Raw genomic sequence first — 15,210 nt, forward strand, 5'->3', positions numbered from 1 at the left:
AGTAGGAAAGAACAATTGACGTTATTAAAAGACTACTTAACATTAGAACTTACTTATAGCAGAGCCTTTCTAAAGAAACACAGAGTCCCTCTAAGTGTGACCTTTTAAAGTGTTTGTTTTTAAAATTTATCAGAGGGAGAATTTAAGACCTGAAGTTTCCCGGTCCAAGTATCTCTCAAAGGCTAAGGCAAAGAATCAGAAATGATCATTAGAACAGACCTTTAGCACCTGGCTTGGAATTTTCCATTCCACTGACAGGAAGGCAAACACCTTCTGTCCTGGCACCTTCTTCACATCCGGGTTGGCTGCTGCTACCCTGCACCTTTGCTCAGCTCCACCCCTTGTGGCCCGGCGGTTTCTGCTCTGCCCACCAGCCTCAGAGCCAGCTCTGGCTCTGCCACAATGGGGCTGCCCCTGCCAGGGCTGTGGCTGAAGAGGCTCTGGGTGCTCTTTCAGGTGGGCCTGCACGTGGCCATGGGCAAAGTGCTTCTGACACTGTTTCCCAGGAGGGTCAAGCAGAACATCCTGGCCATGAGTGAGAAGACTGGCATGGCCAAGAATCCCCACTTCTCCTATGAAAACTGGATACCCACTTTCTTCAGTGCCCAGTATTTCTGGTTCATCCTGAAGGTCCGTTGGCAGCGACTGGAGGACATGACGGAGCAAGGGGGTCGAGCCCCAAACTGCCCCGTGGTCCGCCTGTCAGGACAGAGGTGCAACATCTGGGACTTCATGCAAGGTCAGGAGGCTGGTCCAAGCTTGAGAGGTGCTTGGATGGGGGTGCTTGATGGGGGTGGGCAGGTGGGTTGGAAAGCCTGAATGCTACTAATCCAGCTGCTTCTGTTTTGGCTTCTTGTCCTCTTCCCACTTCCTGAAACTAGCACCTCTCCTGGGTTCTGTTCTTCTAAGTGGCATCGTCCCCTTCCCAGGCAATCAAACCGCAAACCATCCACACTGGCTGTCAGCTCCTTCAGCACCTCTCTTACTGCACAGTCACTCTGCCTGGGATGCTCTTCACTGCCGCCCCACCCTACCCCCCACCCCACACCTGGTCCACTCTTGCCCAGTGACACTTCCTGAGACAAGCCAACCCCCGGTCCCCTGGCCTACTCCCTCTTCTATGCTTAACATCCTAAACTTTTCTTTATCACACCCATTGTGGTTTGTAATTATGTGTGGGTATTTGATGAATGTCTGTCCCCTTCACGAGCCTGCAAGCTCTGTGCAGGTGGAGGTCATGCCTCTAACTCACTATTGGGTCCCCCTGGCTGCTGCTGGCTCACGGTAGTTGCTTAGTAAATATCTGTTGAAGATTCTCTCTCTTTCTCTCTCTCTCTCTCTCTCTCTTCCAGGCAAACCAGCTCTATTTGGGTTCTTAAAGGCCTCTCTGGTCAGGTTTCCCTTTTTGTCCTTCCTCCTCCCCGTCTTGCCATCTCTTCCCACCGAACTTGTGGATGGCTGCCAGCTTCCCCTTCCACAAGCACATTCCTGGATGACTGGTGCCCCAGCTCACCAACCTTCAGCAGCCCCCATCTGCATTTGGGATGAAACCCAGGCTCAGCCTTGTGCTGAAGGTCCTTCCTGATCTGACTCCAGCTTTTCTTCCCGACTTCACCTGCAGGCTTCCCCTCAGGCCCACTGCCTCCAGATGAACTGCTGGTTCTTTACATCCCTTGTGCTTTCCCTTCTCTTTGCCTTTGCTGGTGGTGTTGGCCCTTCCCCTCTGTCACCAGCATTCCTCATCGTCAGGGTCCTGCTCTCATGCCTCTCCCTGTGAAGCCAGCTCAGATCCCTTCACTGAGGCCTGCTCTCCCTCCCTTCTGAACTCATGGATCTCTGCCTGCATCTCTCCTGGACATTGATCCTTCCTACCCAGCACCCGGCTACCGAAGCTCAAGTGTCATCCTTCCGCCCAGTGGGGAGGCTTGGGACGGGGCTGTGTCTGATTCATCTCTGAATTCTCAGGGTATAGACACAGCAGAGTAGAGAAGGCCCCTGAGGCAGCTGGCTAATCTAGTGATTTTCAAAGCATGTTTTTTGGAACCCAAATCCCACACATGTGCTTTACTACATAGAGTTCCCTGGTCAAAATAGTTTGGGAAACACTGCATACTATACTCTCCTCCCGGAAGTTCATCGCGCACATGAACATATAAAAGGCTCCAAGACACCCTGAAGCTTAAAAACAAACAAAGCTTGAAAAAACTTTAACACGGCACTGACCAATTTTCCTAACATACACATACAACTCCCCACTCTCCACCAGAGGAAAATCTTATCATCATCATATTGGTTCCAAAGAACAACCTCTGGGAAAGGCTGACCTGATCCAATGTTTTCATTTTAAAACGGAAATGGAGGAAACTGAGAGCAAAGGTTACAGGGCCAGTGAGAGACCAAGTCAGACCCAGAATCAGGGCTTCTTCACCCTGTTTTTTCAATACACCTCAACAGACATTTGTGAGCGTTCCCTATGAGCCAGACCCTCAGCTAGATGCCAGGGACTCAGAGCTAGGAAAGAGCTTGCTGTTTTGCTTGAGGAACGTATGGTTCCACGGAACAGACAGATGTAATAAACAAATCCGTACAGTTCCGTGAGGCGGGCAGACAAAGGTATGAACTTTGCCTGCAGGGCTTGGAAGATTTCCTGGAGGAAGTGGCTTTGGAGTTAGGCCTTGAAGAATGAGTAAGATTTTTATAGCTTGAAAAGAGTGTTGCAATCAGACGGAAGGGGAAGAGTTTTTTGCTGATGACTTTAAACCATTGTGCTGAAATGACCTCTATTTATTCAATAAACATTCACTAAGTGACCACTGATAATAAGAGCAATGAGAGTAATAGCTAATCTTTACTGTGCGTCTGCCTCGTGCCAAGCGCTGTGATAGAACCAGGCCAATTTGCTGACTTTTGACGGTCTAGTGATCGGTTCCATGAAAGCCAACTTGCCTCACGGCCAATTCACAGCATTCACTTGCTTATTTTAACTGTTTACCTTCCAGTGAGCCAGTGTACGTTTTGTTTTTTTCCAGTGTACGTTTTAAAGACTGTTCTATTTGTCTCTGCTCCCTGCTGCTACACCTGAAACTGAAGATGGAGAGAGGGAGTCTGAGAGACAAAAGAAAACTCTATTTATAAAATAGAGTTGGCTTTCAGCACATTGGCCCAGAGTCCCCTGAAATAATAGATACTGACAACACAGAAATCAACACAACTGGAAGATCTCGTGACTCACAGAGGGAGATGATGGAGCGGGAGAGGGGACCCAGCAGTTCTGGGAGGAGTCAGGTGGGGTAGGAAGGTGGCCAGGGGAAGTTTTCCTGGAGAAGAGGATGGTGAGCTGATGGTCTAGGGACCGAAGCCTTGAGGTGGGTGAGGAAGAGGAGAGTGGTGACCAGAGCCACGCAGAGGGGAGGAGCAGCAGAGGTCTGATATGTGGAGGGGCTTCAGTCAGTTTGGCAGAAGTGGGGTGTGGGAGGTATGAAGGGGTGAAGAATGAGGCTGGAGACACCATCAGGGATCAGAGCTTGTGGGGCCTCATGCGTCTTAGCAAAGAGGGTATCCTTTATCCTGTATTGGTGAGTTCTAGAAAGATTTTCAAGCAGGAAGTTAACATGATCAGTCCTGCTTATTAGAAAGACATCCTGTATGTGTTTTGGAAACCCACCAGTTCACTAAAAAGCTCTGTTGTATGCTTTAGGTATAAATATGAACTCATTTGAGAGCCACAGACTGGAAAGTCTGGAAAACTCTTTACAGATAATCTAAAGCAACCTTTGCATTTTTCAGATGCAAAGGCCCAGGAAGGTAAAGGACTTGCTCAGAGTCACACAGAGAGTTCTTGTAGAGTGAGAACCAGACTTGAGCCTTAGGACTCTCAGCTAGTGTACATTCTGTTGTTGGAGAAAACAACAGAGGCTCAGAGAAATTCCCAGCCACCTCTTATCCTCTGCATGTATGTGCCCACACAAGACATACACACACTCTCAGACACACATGTACCGCAAAACATTAACTGGCACGTTGGGGTAGAAGGCAAGTCCGGATGATTTCTTTTCTTGGAACCTAGCAGCTAATCTGAAACAGGATTTATTTCAGCCCCCATTTAAAATCTTCTAGAATCTCTCCAGGTATACTTATGAAGGGTCAACTATAAACTAGCTTTCTCTGCTGAGAGAGCCTGGCGTAGAGAGTTGATTTATTGGCTTGGGGGTCAACCAGTAAGATAACCAATGGTGGGTTCGAGTCTAGTGCCACCACAGAGCCGTTTTCCCACTTATGCAAACAAACTGGACTTGCCAGTCTTGCCTGATGTTCTTGAACTGGTGTCCTCTGCACTGCGGCCTGTGGACATGGGCAGGCTGCCAGCCCCCGGTACAGCCACCCACTTGCGCCCATCCTTCCTCTCTCTGCTAGCAGGAAAGCAGGGAACTAAGTTTAAACTTTGCCCTCACTACTGGTCATTGCACCCAGACACACTATAAATAATTAAACAAATGGCTCTGCTTCTTCCAGTGTCCTAACCAGTGGATGGTGATTTTTTTTTATCCAATTGAGAACAAAATTCCAGACAGCTCACGTTTTGCACAGGTCCTGACCTTAAATCTCCTCTGTTCTTATCTGAAGGGTGACTCCCTGGGGTCACTGGAGGCCAGTGGCTGGCCACTTGGCCATGACTGGCCTCTGAGCCTCTCCTGCTGTGACCTGGGCAAACCCTGCACATGGGTGAGGATGCGACCAATGGAGGCCCTCTCAATGCCTCCTAGGGCCTCCTATGAGGAAATCTGTGAGACAAGGACGAGGAGAACTTTGTATCTCCAGAGAAACTGGCCTGCTTCCTCCTCAGGTACTGAAAAATGAGGAATATATAAGTAATCATGTTTCTCCTTTTCCTTGGCCACATGGAAACTCGGAGTCAAATGTTAGCTCAGTTATAATGAATGCGTGAGACCTGTTCTGTGCCTCTCAGAGCGCCATGGTTTTTTTACATTTTTATTTGATATTTTATTATCATATGTATAAATAAATAATTTTATTTATTATATGTATAAGCTGCTTCAAATCCTTTGCAGAATGAGGTGAGGGAATAACTAACCCAATAAACCACAAGTGAGTTAAGATGCCCTCTACTCCCCATCCATCAACAAGTCCTGTCAGTTCTACCTTTTCCCCTTCCCCACTGCACACAGACTAGCCCAGACTCCCATTATTTCTCATGTGGATTCCACCAACCCCCCCAACTGCCTCCATTCTCACCCTCAGTCCTTTTGCCACTGAGCAACCAGAGTGATCTTCAAGCGTAAGCTGACCACTTTTCATCTCACAGCCTACTGTAGCAGTCAGAGTTCTGCCTTGCAAGCAACAGAAACTCACTCTGATTTTCTTAGTCATACACATTTACACACGTACAAAGTGTATTTGAAAGATGCTGCAGGCTCCCCAGAATCAACCACAGCTGGAGCACTGGGCCTGGACCATCTTTTAGCATCAAGAGTTGGGCCTGGAAGCTGCTGTCACTGTGATTGCCATGGGAATTCGTCACCACTATAGGACTCCACCATCCCTGACGGGGCGCTACCACTGGGCCGTGGAAGAATTCTACCATCTCAATAACTCCAGAATCAAAGAGCTATGTGAGAGAGTCCAATCAGCCTGGGTCACTGCCTGTGTCCTGGCTGCTGGGAGCGAGAATGGACCTGGCCCCCCGCCTTCTACAGAGCAAGGCTGGGCGCGCTCCCCCCATTAATAGTACACAAAACATAAATTCCAAGGAGGAAGGAGGGCTAGAGACTGAGCAGCCAAAATTGCAACAAATATCCAGCATCCTTACTTTATCTCCATGATGTCCCCTTGTACCTGGAAGAAAATCCAGCTGCTATACAAGGCATAGGAGAGCTTGCCTGCTTGGGCCCATACCTACCTCTCCAGTCACGTCTCTCATTGCCCCTGGCCTGGTTCCAGTCACAGTGGCCTTGCAGGTCCTCGAACACACCAAGCTCTGTTCTTCTTTGGGCCTTTGGATGTGGAGCCCCTTTGCCTGGAATGCTCTTCTCCTGCCTTTGCCCATATGTAGCTGGCTCTTTCCTGTTTCTCAGGATAAATGGCATCTCCTCAGAGGCCTCCCCTGACCCACCTGTCTTCAAGGAGGTCACTCCTTTAGAGTCTCTTTTGTGTCACTTATCACAACTTGAAATTACTTCATCGATGCTTTTGCTTGCTTCCTGCCTGTCTCCCCATTAAACAGAACTCCAGCTGCATGCAGGCAGCGACCTGCTGCTCTCGCTCTCTGCTGAATCCCCAGCGTGCGGCAGAGAACCTTGCGCATTATGAGCGCTGAGTAAATGCTTGTAATAGAATGAGAGTGTGCTTGATGTTGGGGACATGAAGAAGAATGAGGGACAGGCCCTACCCTCAGGTGCAATGAGTAGCCTGGGGGATACAGACACAAACCGGCCATGTCACAGTGCGGGACCTGCCATGCTCTAATAGGTGCACGGTAAGGGTTCAGCGATGTCAGCTCTGGTCATAAGTAGCCACGGGGTGCTAGCAGCTCCCTAGAGTTACCCCCAGTCTAGACTGGGGGAGTTACAGAAGACTCCCACCAGGGCTGACTTCATGGGCGCGGGACTAATGAATCATACAGGGTGCCATGTTCAGAAGGGCCCTGAGCTTGGGCTGAATGCTCTGCAGTAGCTGTCTTGAAATTCTTAATAGCTTTATCTTTTTTTTTAATGTATTTATTTATTATTTTTTTATTCTTTATTTTTGGCTGTGTTGGGTCTTTGTTGCTGCGTGCTGGCTTTCTCTAGTTGCAGCGAGCGGGGGCTACTCTTTGTTGCGGTGCACAGGCTTCTCATTGCAGTGGCTTCTCTTGTTGCGGCATGCAGGCTCAGTAGTTGTGGCTCACGAGCTTTAGAGCACAGGCTCAATAGTTGTGGCGCACGGGCTTAGTTGCTCCGTGGCATGTGGGATCTTCCCGGACCAGGGCTCAAACCCGTGTCCCCTGCATTGGCAGGCAGATTCTTAACCACTGCGCCACCAGGGAAGTCCAATAGCTTTATCTTTAATTTGCATTTTGTAAGAGAAGACTTTTCCACAATGGAACATGCCCTGGACACTTGGAGCCTTGGCTCACACAGGCTTCTGCTTCCCACAGCCTCCCTGCCCCCAACACGTTCTCTAAGCCCCACTCCTCCGCTCCCAGTGCCCCAGCCTATCCAGCCTCATTCCTGCTCCCACCCAGTGACTGCTACCACCTTCTGGCCCCAGAGAGGGCCTGGACCACGGTATGGGAAAGGTTAGGGTCAGGGGTGGGCATCCCACCGCATCTCATACTAGGGCGTGGAAGTGGTCATCCCTAGCCTGGGCTGACAGCGCCATGAAGCAACTTGGCAAGTGACTGGGGGTGACTTGGCGGGAGAAGCTTTTTGCCCCCTCTCCCCTCATCAAGGTACCTAGCATGTCCCTGCATGGAGGTTGCAATAGTCTGTGGGTTGGGGTGATGGCAGGTGGGAAGATGATATGTCTGGCTCAGTTTCTGTGCTCCTGGCTGGGGCAGGCTGGAGGGAAAGGAAAGCTGGTAGCCAGCAGCCACAAGCACAGAGTTTGGGGGCTCCTGGGTGACTGTGAGAGTCTGCATTCGCCCTATGAATATCCCTGTGTCCAGGGGAGCATGACATTAAACAGCAACTGAAAAGCAGCATGCCAGGGCAAGAGAGATACTGCACAAGAAAACTTTCTGTTTTAATGTATTTAACGGCACTTTCTCCCACTTTTTGAACAAGGGACTCTGCATTTTCATTTTGCCCTGGCCCAGCCCATTATGTGGCCAGTCCCCACGCTTCACTCCCCTTTGTGGAGTCTCCTCCACTGCTCCCCACTTCACAGGGAGGAGATGAGCGCTAAGAACATAAGAGCTTACATTTATTGAGCACCTACTATGGGCAGGCACCATTTTAAGCCCTTTTCTGTTTTAACTTATTTAATCCTTAGAACAATCCTATAAGGTAAGCTGATTTACCTGTGGGGTCAGCGCTGCTCAGTCTTTAAAGTGCACTTAAGTCACCTGGTGATCTTATAAAGATGCAGAACAATCCTATGAGGTAAGTATTATGTCCATTTGTGGGTGAGGAAACTGAGGTGCTTTGAATGGAAAGAGCACCAAATTGAGAATCTAGAAGCCACAATGTTAATTCCATCATTGACCTGCTGTGTGACATGGAGCCAGGCTATAAACCAGGGGAAAAAAATCACCCACCTTGTAGTATACTGATTACATCAATGAGAGAATAGATGTGTGCCTGCCTTCTAAACCGCATGAAAGGGACTCTCCTTGTCCTTATTTTAATTACCACCCAGTGAGCGCAGGTGGTCTGCTGAGACCACCTGATAGAATCCCCTCATTTTGGAGTGGAGTAAACTGGCTCCAGCCTCTGCTAAATCACGCGCTCCAGGCTTCCATCCCGCACTGTGCCCTGGCTCCATCTTAGAGGGGAAATAAAGGTAATAGAATGAAAGCGGGAGTGAAGATGGTGCTTGCAAAAGAAACGCTGTGTGTCGATTATGGGTTGATCGTGATTCTATTTGTTTCAGGCAACAGGCCACTGGTGCTGAATTTTGGAAGTTGCACCTGACCTTCATTTATTTTCAAGTTTGACCAATTCAAGAGACTTATTGAAGATTTTAGTTCCATAGCAGATTTTCTCATCATTTACATTGAAGAAGCACACGCATCAGGTAAAAAAGAAAGATTGCCTGCCTCCACCTCTTCCCTCTCTCTCTCCCCCCTTTGCTCAAGGTTGGGGGTAGGGAGAAGAGGAGGAGAGAGAGAAAGAGCCGCTATTTGTTGAGGACCTACCATCTCCCAGTCCCTGCTAGGTTTACCCACCACTCGCTAACTCCACAGTCTGTGCTCTCAACTAGGCACACAGAGCAGAAAACCTGGAGCGACAGGTCTAGCTGGGAGAGCATCTAACATTCTGAATGGATAAATAGGGAAACCAAGGGAGAGGAGCTAATATGAGCACAGTCACAAGGAATTTAGACCTGAAATGTCACAAGTGAAATGGCGGCTCTATAGCAACCTGTGAAATCCATTCCAAGCCTCTCCAAGCTCAAAGGGACTTTGTTTCATCTCAGACAGTGGTTCCCAAGCGTCAGTGAGCACCAGAAGCGCCTGGAGGGCTTGTTAAAGCAGACTTCCGGACCCCACCCCAGAGTCTGAATTAGATCTGGGGTGGGGCCTGGGAATTTCCATTTCTAACCAGCTCCGGGTGACACTGAAGCTGCGGACTGGGGACCACACTTTGAGGACCACTGCTCTGGGCCAGCTTCTACCTGGGGCTGGGATCCTTTCTTCAGCCCCTCATAGGTGATGACTCATCTTCATTACCTCATGGGAAATCTTGTTCCTTTGCTGCACAGCTCTGTTTGTGAGAAAGTCCTTCCTTACGATGGGCAGACATGTCCCTTCCTGAAACTTCTACAGCTTGGTCTAAGCCCCTTGAACTTTATAAGACGGTCAGACACATCCCTGTCTCCCTGATTTTCATGGGGACTGAACACATGAGTTTGGCCCAAGTCTCAAACCCAGAGATTGGAGAAGGCAAGAAGGCTCATGTGGCTGAGGGGGACGAGTCATTTACTCACCCATCTCCCCACAAGATGAGAGGCTGTTTTGATCATCTGTCACCCAGCACCTGGCACAGTACATGTCACAGAGTCAGTGCTCAGTAATAGTTGGGTGAATAAGTGAGCCTTTAGGCCAGTATTAGCCTTGCTGGCTTATCCACGTGTTGTAAGTGTAGAGATTGCTATTGATTCGTTTTCAGCAAAGCTGGTCCAGCAGCCCTTTCCCCAGCGTGGTCCTTAGATTCCTCATGTCTGATCCAACTGGGTTGCTTGTTGGAAATGCGTATTTCAGGGCCCCACCCTAGGCCCACTGCATCTTAGTTCATATGCACCCAGAGGTTGGAGAACTGCTTTCAACCTAACACTGTGTTCATTTAGCTGCCCATTTCTAGCCTCATGTACGGCTTTGGGGCAACTTAAAATATTAGCATAGGGTAACAGGTACACGGAGATTCATTAAACTGTTCTCTCTACTTTTATGTATATTTGAACATTTCCAAAATAAAATTCAAAACAAACAGCATAGGTATCAGGAGAGCAAAGGCAAGCACAATGTGCCTCTTTGTTAAATACGCTTTGGGAGAGCAGCTGCCGTCAAGTAAAGAGAGAGACCCTGGGCACCTACAGGTGTCTGTGGTCTCCACCGTTGAGAAGAGGCGATGCCTTGATGTTCTCATAGCTGATGGCCAAAGCGCTGCCGAAGCTGATTTACCTGTGGGGTCAGCGCTGCTCAGTCTTTAAAGTGCACTTAAGTCACCTGGTGATCTTATAAAGATGCAGATTCTGGCCCGGTGGGGCTGCGGAGGGGCCTGAGACTCGGCATTTTTACGCAGCTCCCCAGGTGGTGCTGAGGCTGCTAGCGCAGGGACCACACTTGGAGTAATAAGGTGGTAGAGGATCCCGCTTTGATCTCTAAAAGTACACATTGCAACAAAAGGGGTTGGATCCTCCCAGAAATTGTTTCTGGTCCTGATACCTGTCTCCTCCCCCATTCTCCTGGAATCAGACTAGCAGGTTTAACCCTTTCCTGGACCCAGGGCTGTCCACCTCAAGCCACTGAGAAATTTCTCCTGAAAGCTGGGTTTCCTAGGGGAAAGGTACTAAGCAGAGAGGACTCGGAAGCATGGAGCAGGTGGGGCCAGTTCTGCTGATGGACTTCAGCAACTTATATTACCCTGGGAGGCAACTATTAGTATAAATGCAAGCCACGTGGCTTCTGAAAGAACCTTCTACCCAAGTAGAAGGGCAAGGCCAGTAGCAGTTTATGGTTATTTTTTCAACCTGTGGGCCCATTAGCTAATGAGTACCCTCTCTTTAAGTAGGCAGATGGGCACCTCGCAAACGAGGCCAATTGAAAATCCCCTTCCATTTAAAGTGAAGCAGCTTAAATGGGTTTGGTTTGGGGGTGGGGGTGGGGCATCTCCAGAGCAAAGTAGTAGAATACCTGCAGTATAGAATGAAAACTGCAAAAAAAAAAAAAAAAGAAAACCAGCTTCTTTCCCACCCGTCCGCTATTTGGGGGCAGTGAGGCAAAACAAACCAATATCTTTCAAGCATCTACTATGAACCAGGCAGAGTACTGGGAATTCTGCAATGTTCTCTCATGTAAGCCTCACAGCCACCTGCAACGTAGGTTCTGTTAATCCCATTTAACAGATGGGAAAACTGAGAATTTAAAGAGCTCGCCCAATATCACACAGCTGGGTGTGTCAGGGAAGGCTTCCTGGAGGAGATGGTGTTACAGCAGTGGTTCTCAACTGAGGGTTATATTTGTCCCGCAGGGGATATTTGATAATGTATGAGACATTTTTAGTTGTCACGAATTGAAGGCAGGGGGACACTACTGACATCTAGTGAGTAGAGGCCAGAGATGATGCTCAGTGCCTTACAACACACAGGACAGCCCCCGTATCAAAGAATTATCTAGCCCAAGTTGTCAATAGTGCCAAAGTGGAGAAGTCCTCCATCTGCAACCCTCAGTTAAAAGTGTGTGTGGCGGGGGTGTATTTGGCCGGCAGGAAGTAGGTGCCATGCCTGTGGGGCTGCTGTCTGGCCTTTCTCTTACAGATGGCTGGGCTTTTAAGAACAACGTGGACATCAAGAATCACCAGCATCTCCAGGACCGCCTGCGGGCAGCCCGCCTGCTGCTGGACAGGAGCCCCCAGTGCCCCGTGGTGGTGGACACAATGAAGAACCAGAGCAGTCAGCTCTACGCAGCGCTGCCTGAGAGGCTGTACGTGCTCCAGGACGGCAGGATCCTGTACAAGGTGGCGACCGGGGGCAGGGCGCCAGGGAGGGCGAGGACAAAGACAGGACTTTGTATCAACGCTCAGAGAAGGAAACTGCCTTGCCCAAGGCCACACTGCACAGGCTCTGATTTCAATTCCAAATCCTCTGGGATGGGATAGGAGTGGCAGGGTTTGAAGCTGCTAATCCCTGAGACAGGCCTGAACGTGGAAGGGGGTGTAGAGGCCAGAAGAGAACCAACTCTGCAGTTAGGAGCTGGAAATGCTGAAGCAGGAATTCGAGACAGGCATTACGTCCAGGCTTCTTCTCTGGTGATTGTGTCACCACCCTTCAGTGCTTCCAGCCTGGCGAGGGTGAGGGGAGTAAGCATAGCCTCCAACCCTGTGGGCACTGGTAGCCTCCCCTGAGAGGATGGAAATTAAGTTTTATAGCTGCTGAAGGGATTCAAGCCTTGGCAAGCACATGCAGCCCAGTCACGTGGATGCTCCTCTGCCCTTTGTAATGGAAGTGCCCCCGATTCTCCATTCACACCCTTCGCGATCATGCCGCAGTGCAACTGTTTTCACTCACCATGTTCACGTGGTCGGACAGGCCCTACTCACACGGGTGAAACAAGCAACAACCTGCAGATGAATCCTCAGGGTGCTAAGGGTCACAGCATGAGGATTCAGGTCCTTCTTCCTTTCCTCTCTCCTGTGACATGGTAGTAAAGTGGCACGACTGAGGCAAGCTAGGTACCGAGTCCCTACCCTGGAAAGCGCTGTAAACACAAACACAAATTTAAAATGGCCCACATCTTACTTCAAGGTGCTCACAGTTGAGGTGATAAGGAAGACACAAATAGAACGTTAACTTGGCCCGAGTGCTGTGAGACTCCAGAACAGGGATCAGCAAAGCTTTTCTGTAAAGGGTCAGATAGTAAATATTTTCAACTTTGTGGGCCAAATAATCCCTGTCGACATGGTTCAGTTCTGCTGTTATAGCACAAAACCAGCACAGACAATATGTAAATGAAAGGGTGTGAGACGTCAGGACAGATTTAGCTCTCAGACTATAAATTTTCTGAATGTCGGGGAAAGGTAGGCCTTTCAGAGGAGGTGACAACTGAAGCCAGCCACGTGAACATGGTGAGTGAAGACCATTGCAAATATAGGGGAGAGGGTGGGGAGAGGCACTGAGACACATTAGGGAAGGGTGTGAATGGAGAATCAGGGACATTTCTGTTACAAAGGGTTCATTCTGGACCAAGGAGTTTGGCCTACATCTTAGGGCAAAAGAGAGCCACTGAAGAGTTTTGAGCAGGGGAGAGGCACAATCAGATCAGTACTTTAGAAAGATCATGGCCTATTGAGTGAAGAATGGACTGGAGAGAGCAGGGGCTGAGGACTGGGGGTGGGGGGTGGTGTGGCAGCTGCCCAAACAGAAGATGAAGAGGGCTGAACTGGGGCTGTGGGACTGGAGAGGCAGAGGTAGTTTGATGTAGAGTGGGCAGAACTTGATGAGAGGTGGAGAAGTAGATAAGGCTGGTCTGAAGGTCTGACTGTGGAAGAGAAGCTTATTTGTATAGACCCCTTTTCTCCTTTTAAAACTATTCACTTTACCTGCTCTGGTTTTCCTCCTGCTTCTCTGTCCAGTCCTCCCATTAAGTGTTGGTGCCACTCCACACGGGTGATCTCAACCACCTCATGGGTGCCTGCCTTGACTACACCATCCTGACGACTCCCACATGTATATCACCAGCCCAGATTTCTCAGTTAAGCTCCAGACCTACATATTCCTGCAAGGTGGAAATCTGGAAACGCTGACTCATTTTTCTTGCAGGGTAAACCTGGCCCTTGGAACTACCGTCCAGAAGAAGTTCGTGCTGTTCTGGAAAAGCTCCACAGTTAATCTGGACAGATACCCCAGTTCTAGGTGCTCAACAAGAGGTCTTCTCAAGGCTTGGCTTGCCCCCCATCCCAGCTGACATTTACCTCGTGACCTGTGTCCCCAGCGGAATCACTAGCCCAGATTTTTCTTATCCAAGCAAACAACTGTTACAATGAGAAAATGAAGCTGCAAGTGAGCTGAGTGTTAAAGAAGGTACAACTCCACACTGCCCCCACCGTGGAGACCTTGTTCATTGCACAACGTCTCAGCGTGAGAGCAGGCGCACTCCCTGGGCTTCCTTCTGAACATCCAGCCACTCCACTATGGCATTCCTTAAATGAAGTAACTTCATTTTACCAAATTTGCCATTTATGGAATTGATAATTTAATAACTAGATTGGTTTTTAGAACTAAGCATGGGGATAACTCCAGGTGTTTAGAGAGAGATGAGGAATTTAAAGAGAAAGGAGTAGGAATGGGAGCAGATAGTACAAATGGGAACGCTTCCCTTGCCAAAAGATTTAAACCAGAAAGTGGTGGGGGTGATGAGAGGTGAGTTTCCCTGGTAATATGTCTTCAATTCTACTGTAGAAGAAGCGGGTACTCACTTTACCATCTTTGAATATATTTCATAGAAGTCTGGCTCTCCATACCCGGGAATCTTCTACTATCTTCACTTACCAAGAGCCACTTGTGGGGAGGACTGGCTTCCTAAAAACATTATAACCTTGACCAAACTAGACCACAGGCAATACAGAGCTGTCATTAAGTTATGCAGAAGCTCATATCTGTAATTCTGCTTCTCTGATTTCTTCACACGTCTCCTAATGGTCATTTGTGTTAGATTACATCAGTCTAATGGATAACCATTGGTATTGATCTGTTTTAACTCTGCCTCTTTTCATATTTGTTTATGATGGCCACAGCCTAAAGTACACACAGCTGTGACTTGATTTGAAAGAAAATGTTTTAAGATGCAGCAAGCTAATACAGAATGATTAAAAAATATCAGGCTAGTTCAGATGGCTTCAGTGCGATATTTACACTGTCTTTTCTAATGTGTGTCAGCTTGTTCTAGCTTTTATCATAGACCAATGTAATCTGATTAGAAAAAATAACATATGTTGGAAGGCCCTCCTCTGGAGGGAAGAACACTCAGTCTCTATGTGTTACCTGTCTAACATGGTTTTGTCTTGTGAGCTCCTTGCCAGAGAACATCCATATGGGAGTCATATTACGTTCACAACATGACATAATAGAATGGACTTGGGAAGCATTTTTTCTAACATGAAAACACATTCTCCTTGGCTCTGCCTTAGTTGCCACATGTTATTATTAATGTCGTTATTTTACTTTTTAAAAAATAGTTGTTAATCATCTATCAGGCACAGGCACTTTCAGATACGTAGTCTTATTTAATCTCTGTATATTGCAAAGAGGAGATTATTAGCCCCGTTTTACAGATGA

The 15,210-nt window shown here is 48.4% G+C and overlaps 1 protein-coding gene across 3 annotated transcripts; it reads left to right on the top strand.

The window, feature by feature from the left end:
* Positions 1-402: 402 nt before the first annotated feature.
* Positions 403-13,789, top strand: DIO1 (iodothyronine deiodinase 1; the record flags this gene model as incomplete). Of its 3 annotated transcripts, none has more annotated exons than XM_079937648.1 (4): positions 403-739; positions 8,590-8,733; positions 11,695-11,894; positions 13,696-13,789. In XM_079937648.1, the coding sequence occupies 4 exons, from the start codon at positions 403-405 to the stop codon at positions 13,762-13,764; spliced, it is 750 nt and encodes a 249-aa protein (XP_079793774.1). In that variant the 3' UTR covers positions 13,765-13,789. The 3 variants fall into 3 exon arrangements, with proteins under 3 accessions (XP_079793774.1, XP_079793776.1, XP_079793775.1); XM_079937650.1 differs by having other exon boundaries at positions 403-547; XM_079937649.1 differs by lacking the exon at positions 8,590-8,733.
* Between the last annotated feature and the right edge of the window lie 1,421 nt (positions 13,790-15,210).

The sequence above is a fragment of the Stenella coeruleoalba genome (assembly GCF_951394435.1).
Source record: "Stenella coeruleoalba genome assembly, chromosome: 1".
In the NCBI taxonomy this organism is placed as follows: Eukaryota; Metazoa; Chordata; class Mammalia; order Artiodactyla; family Delphinidae; genus Stenella; species Stenella coeruleoalba.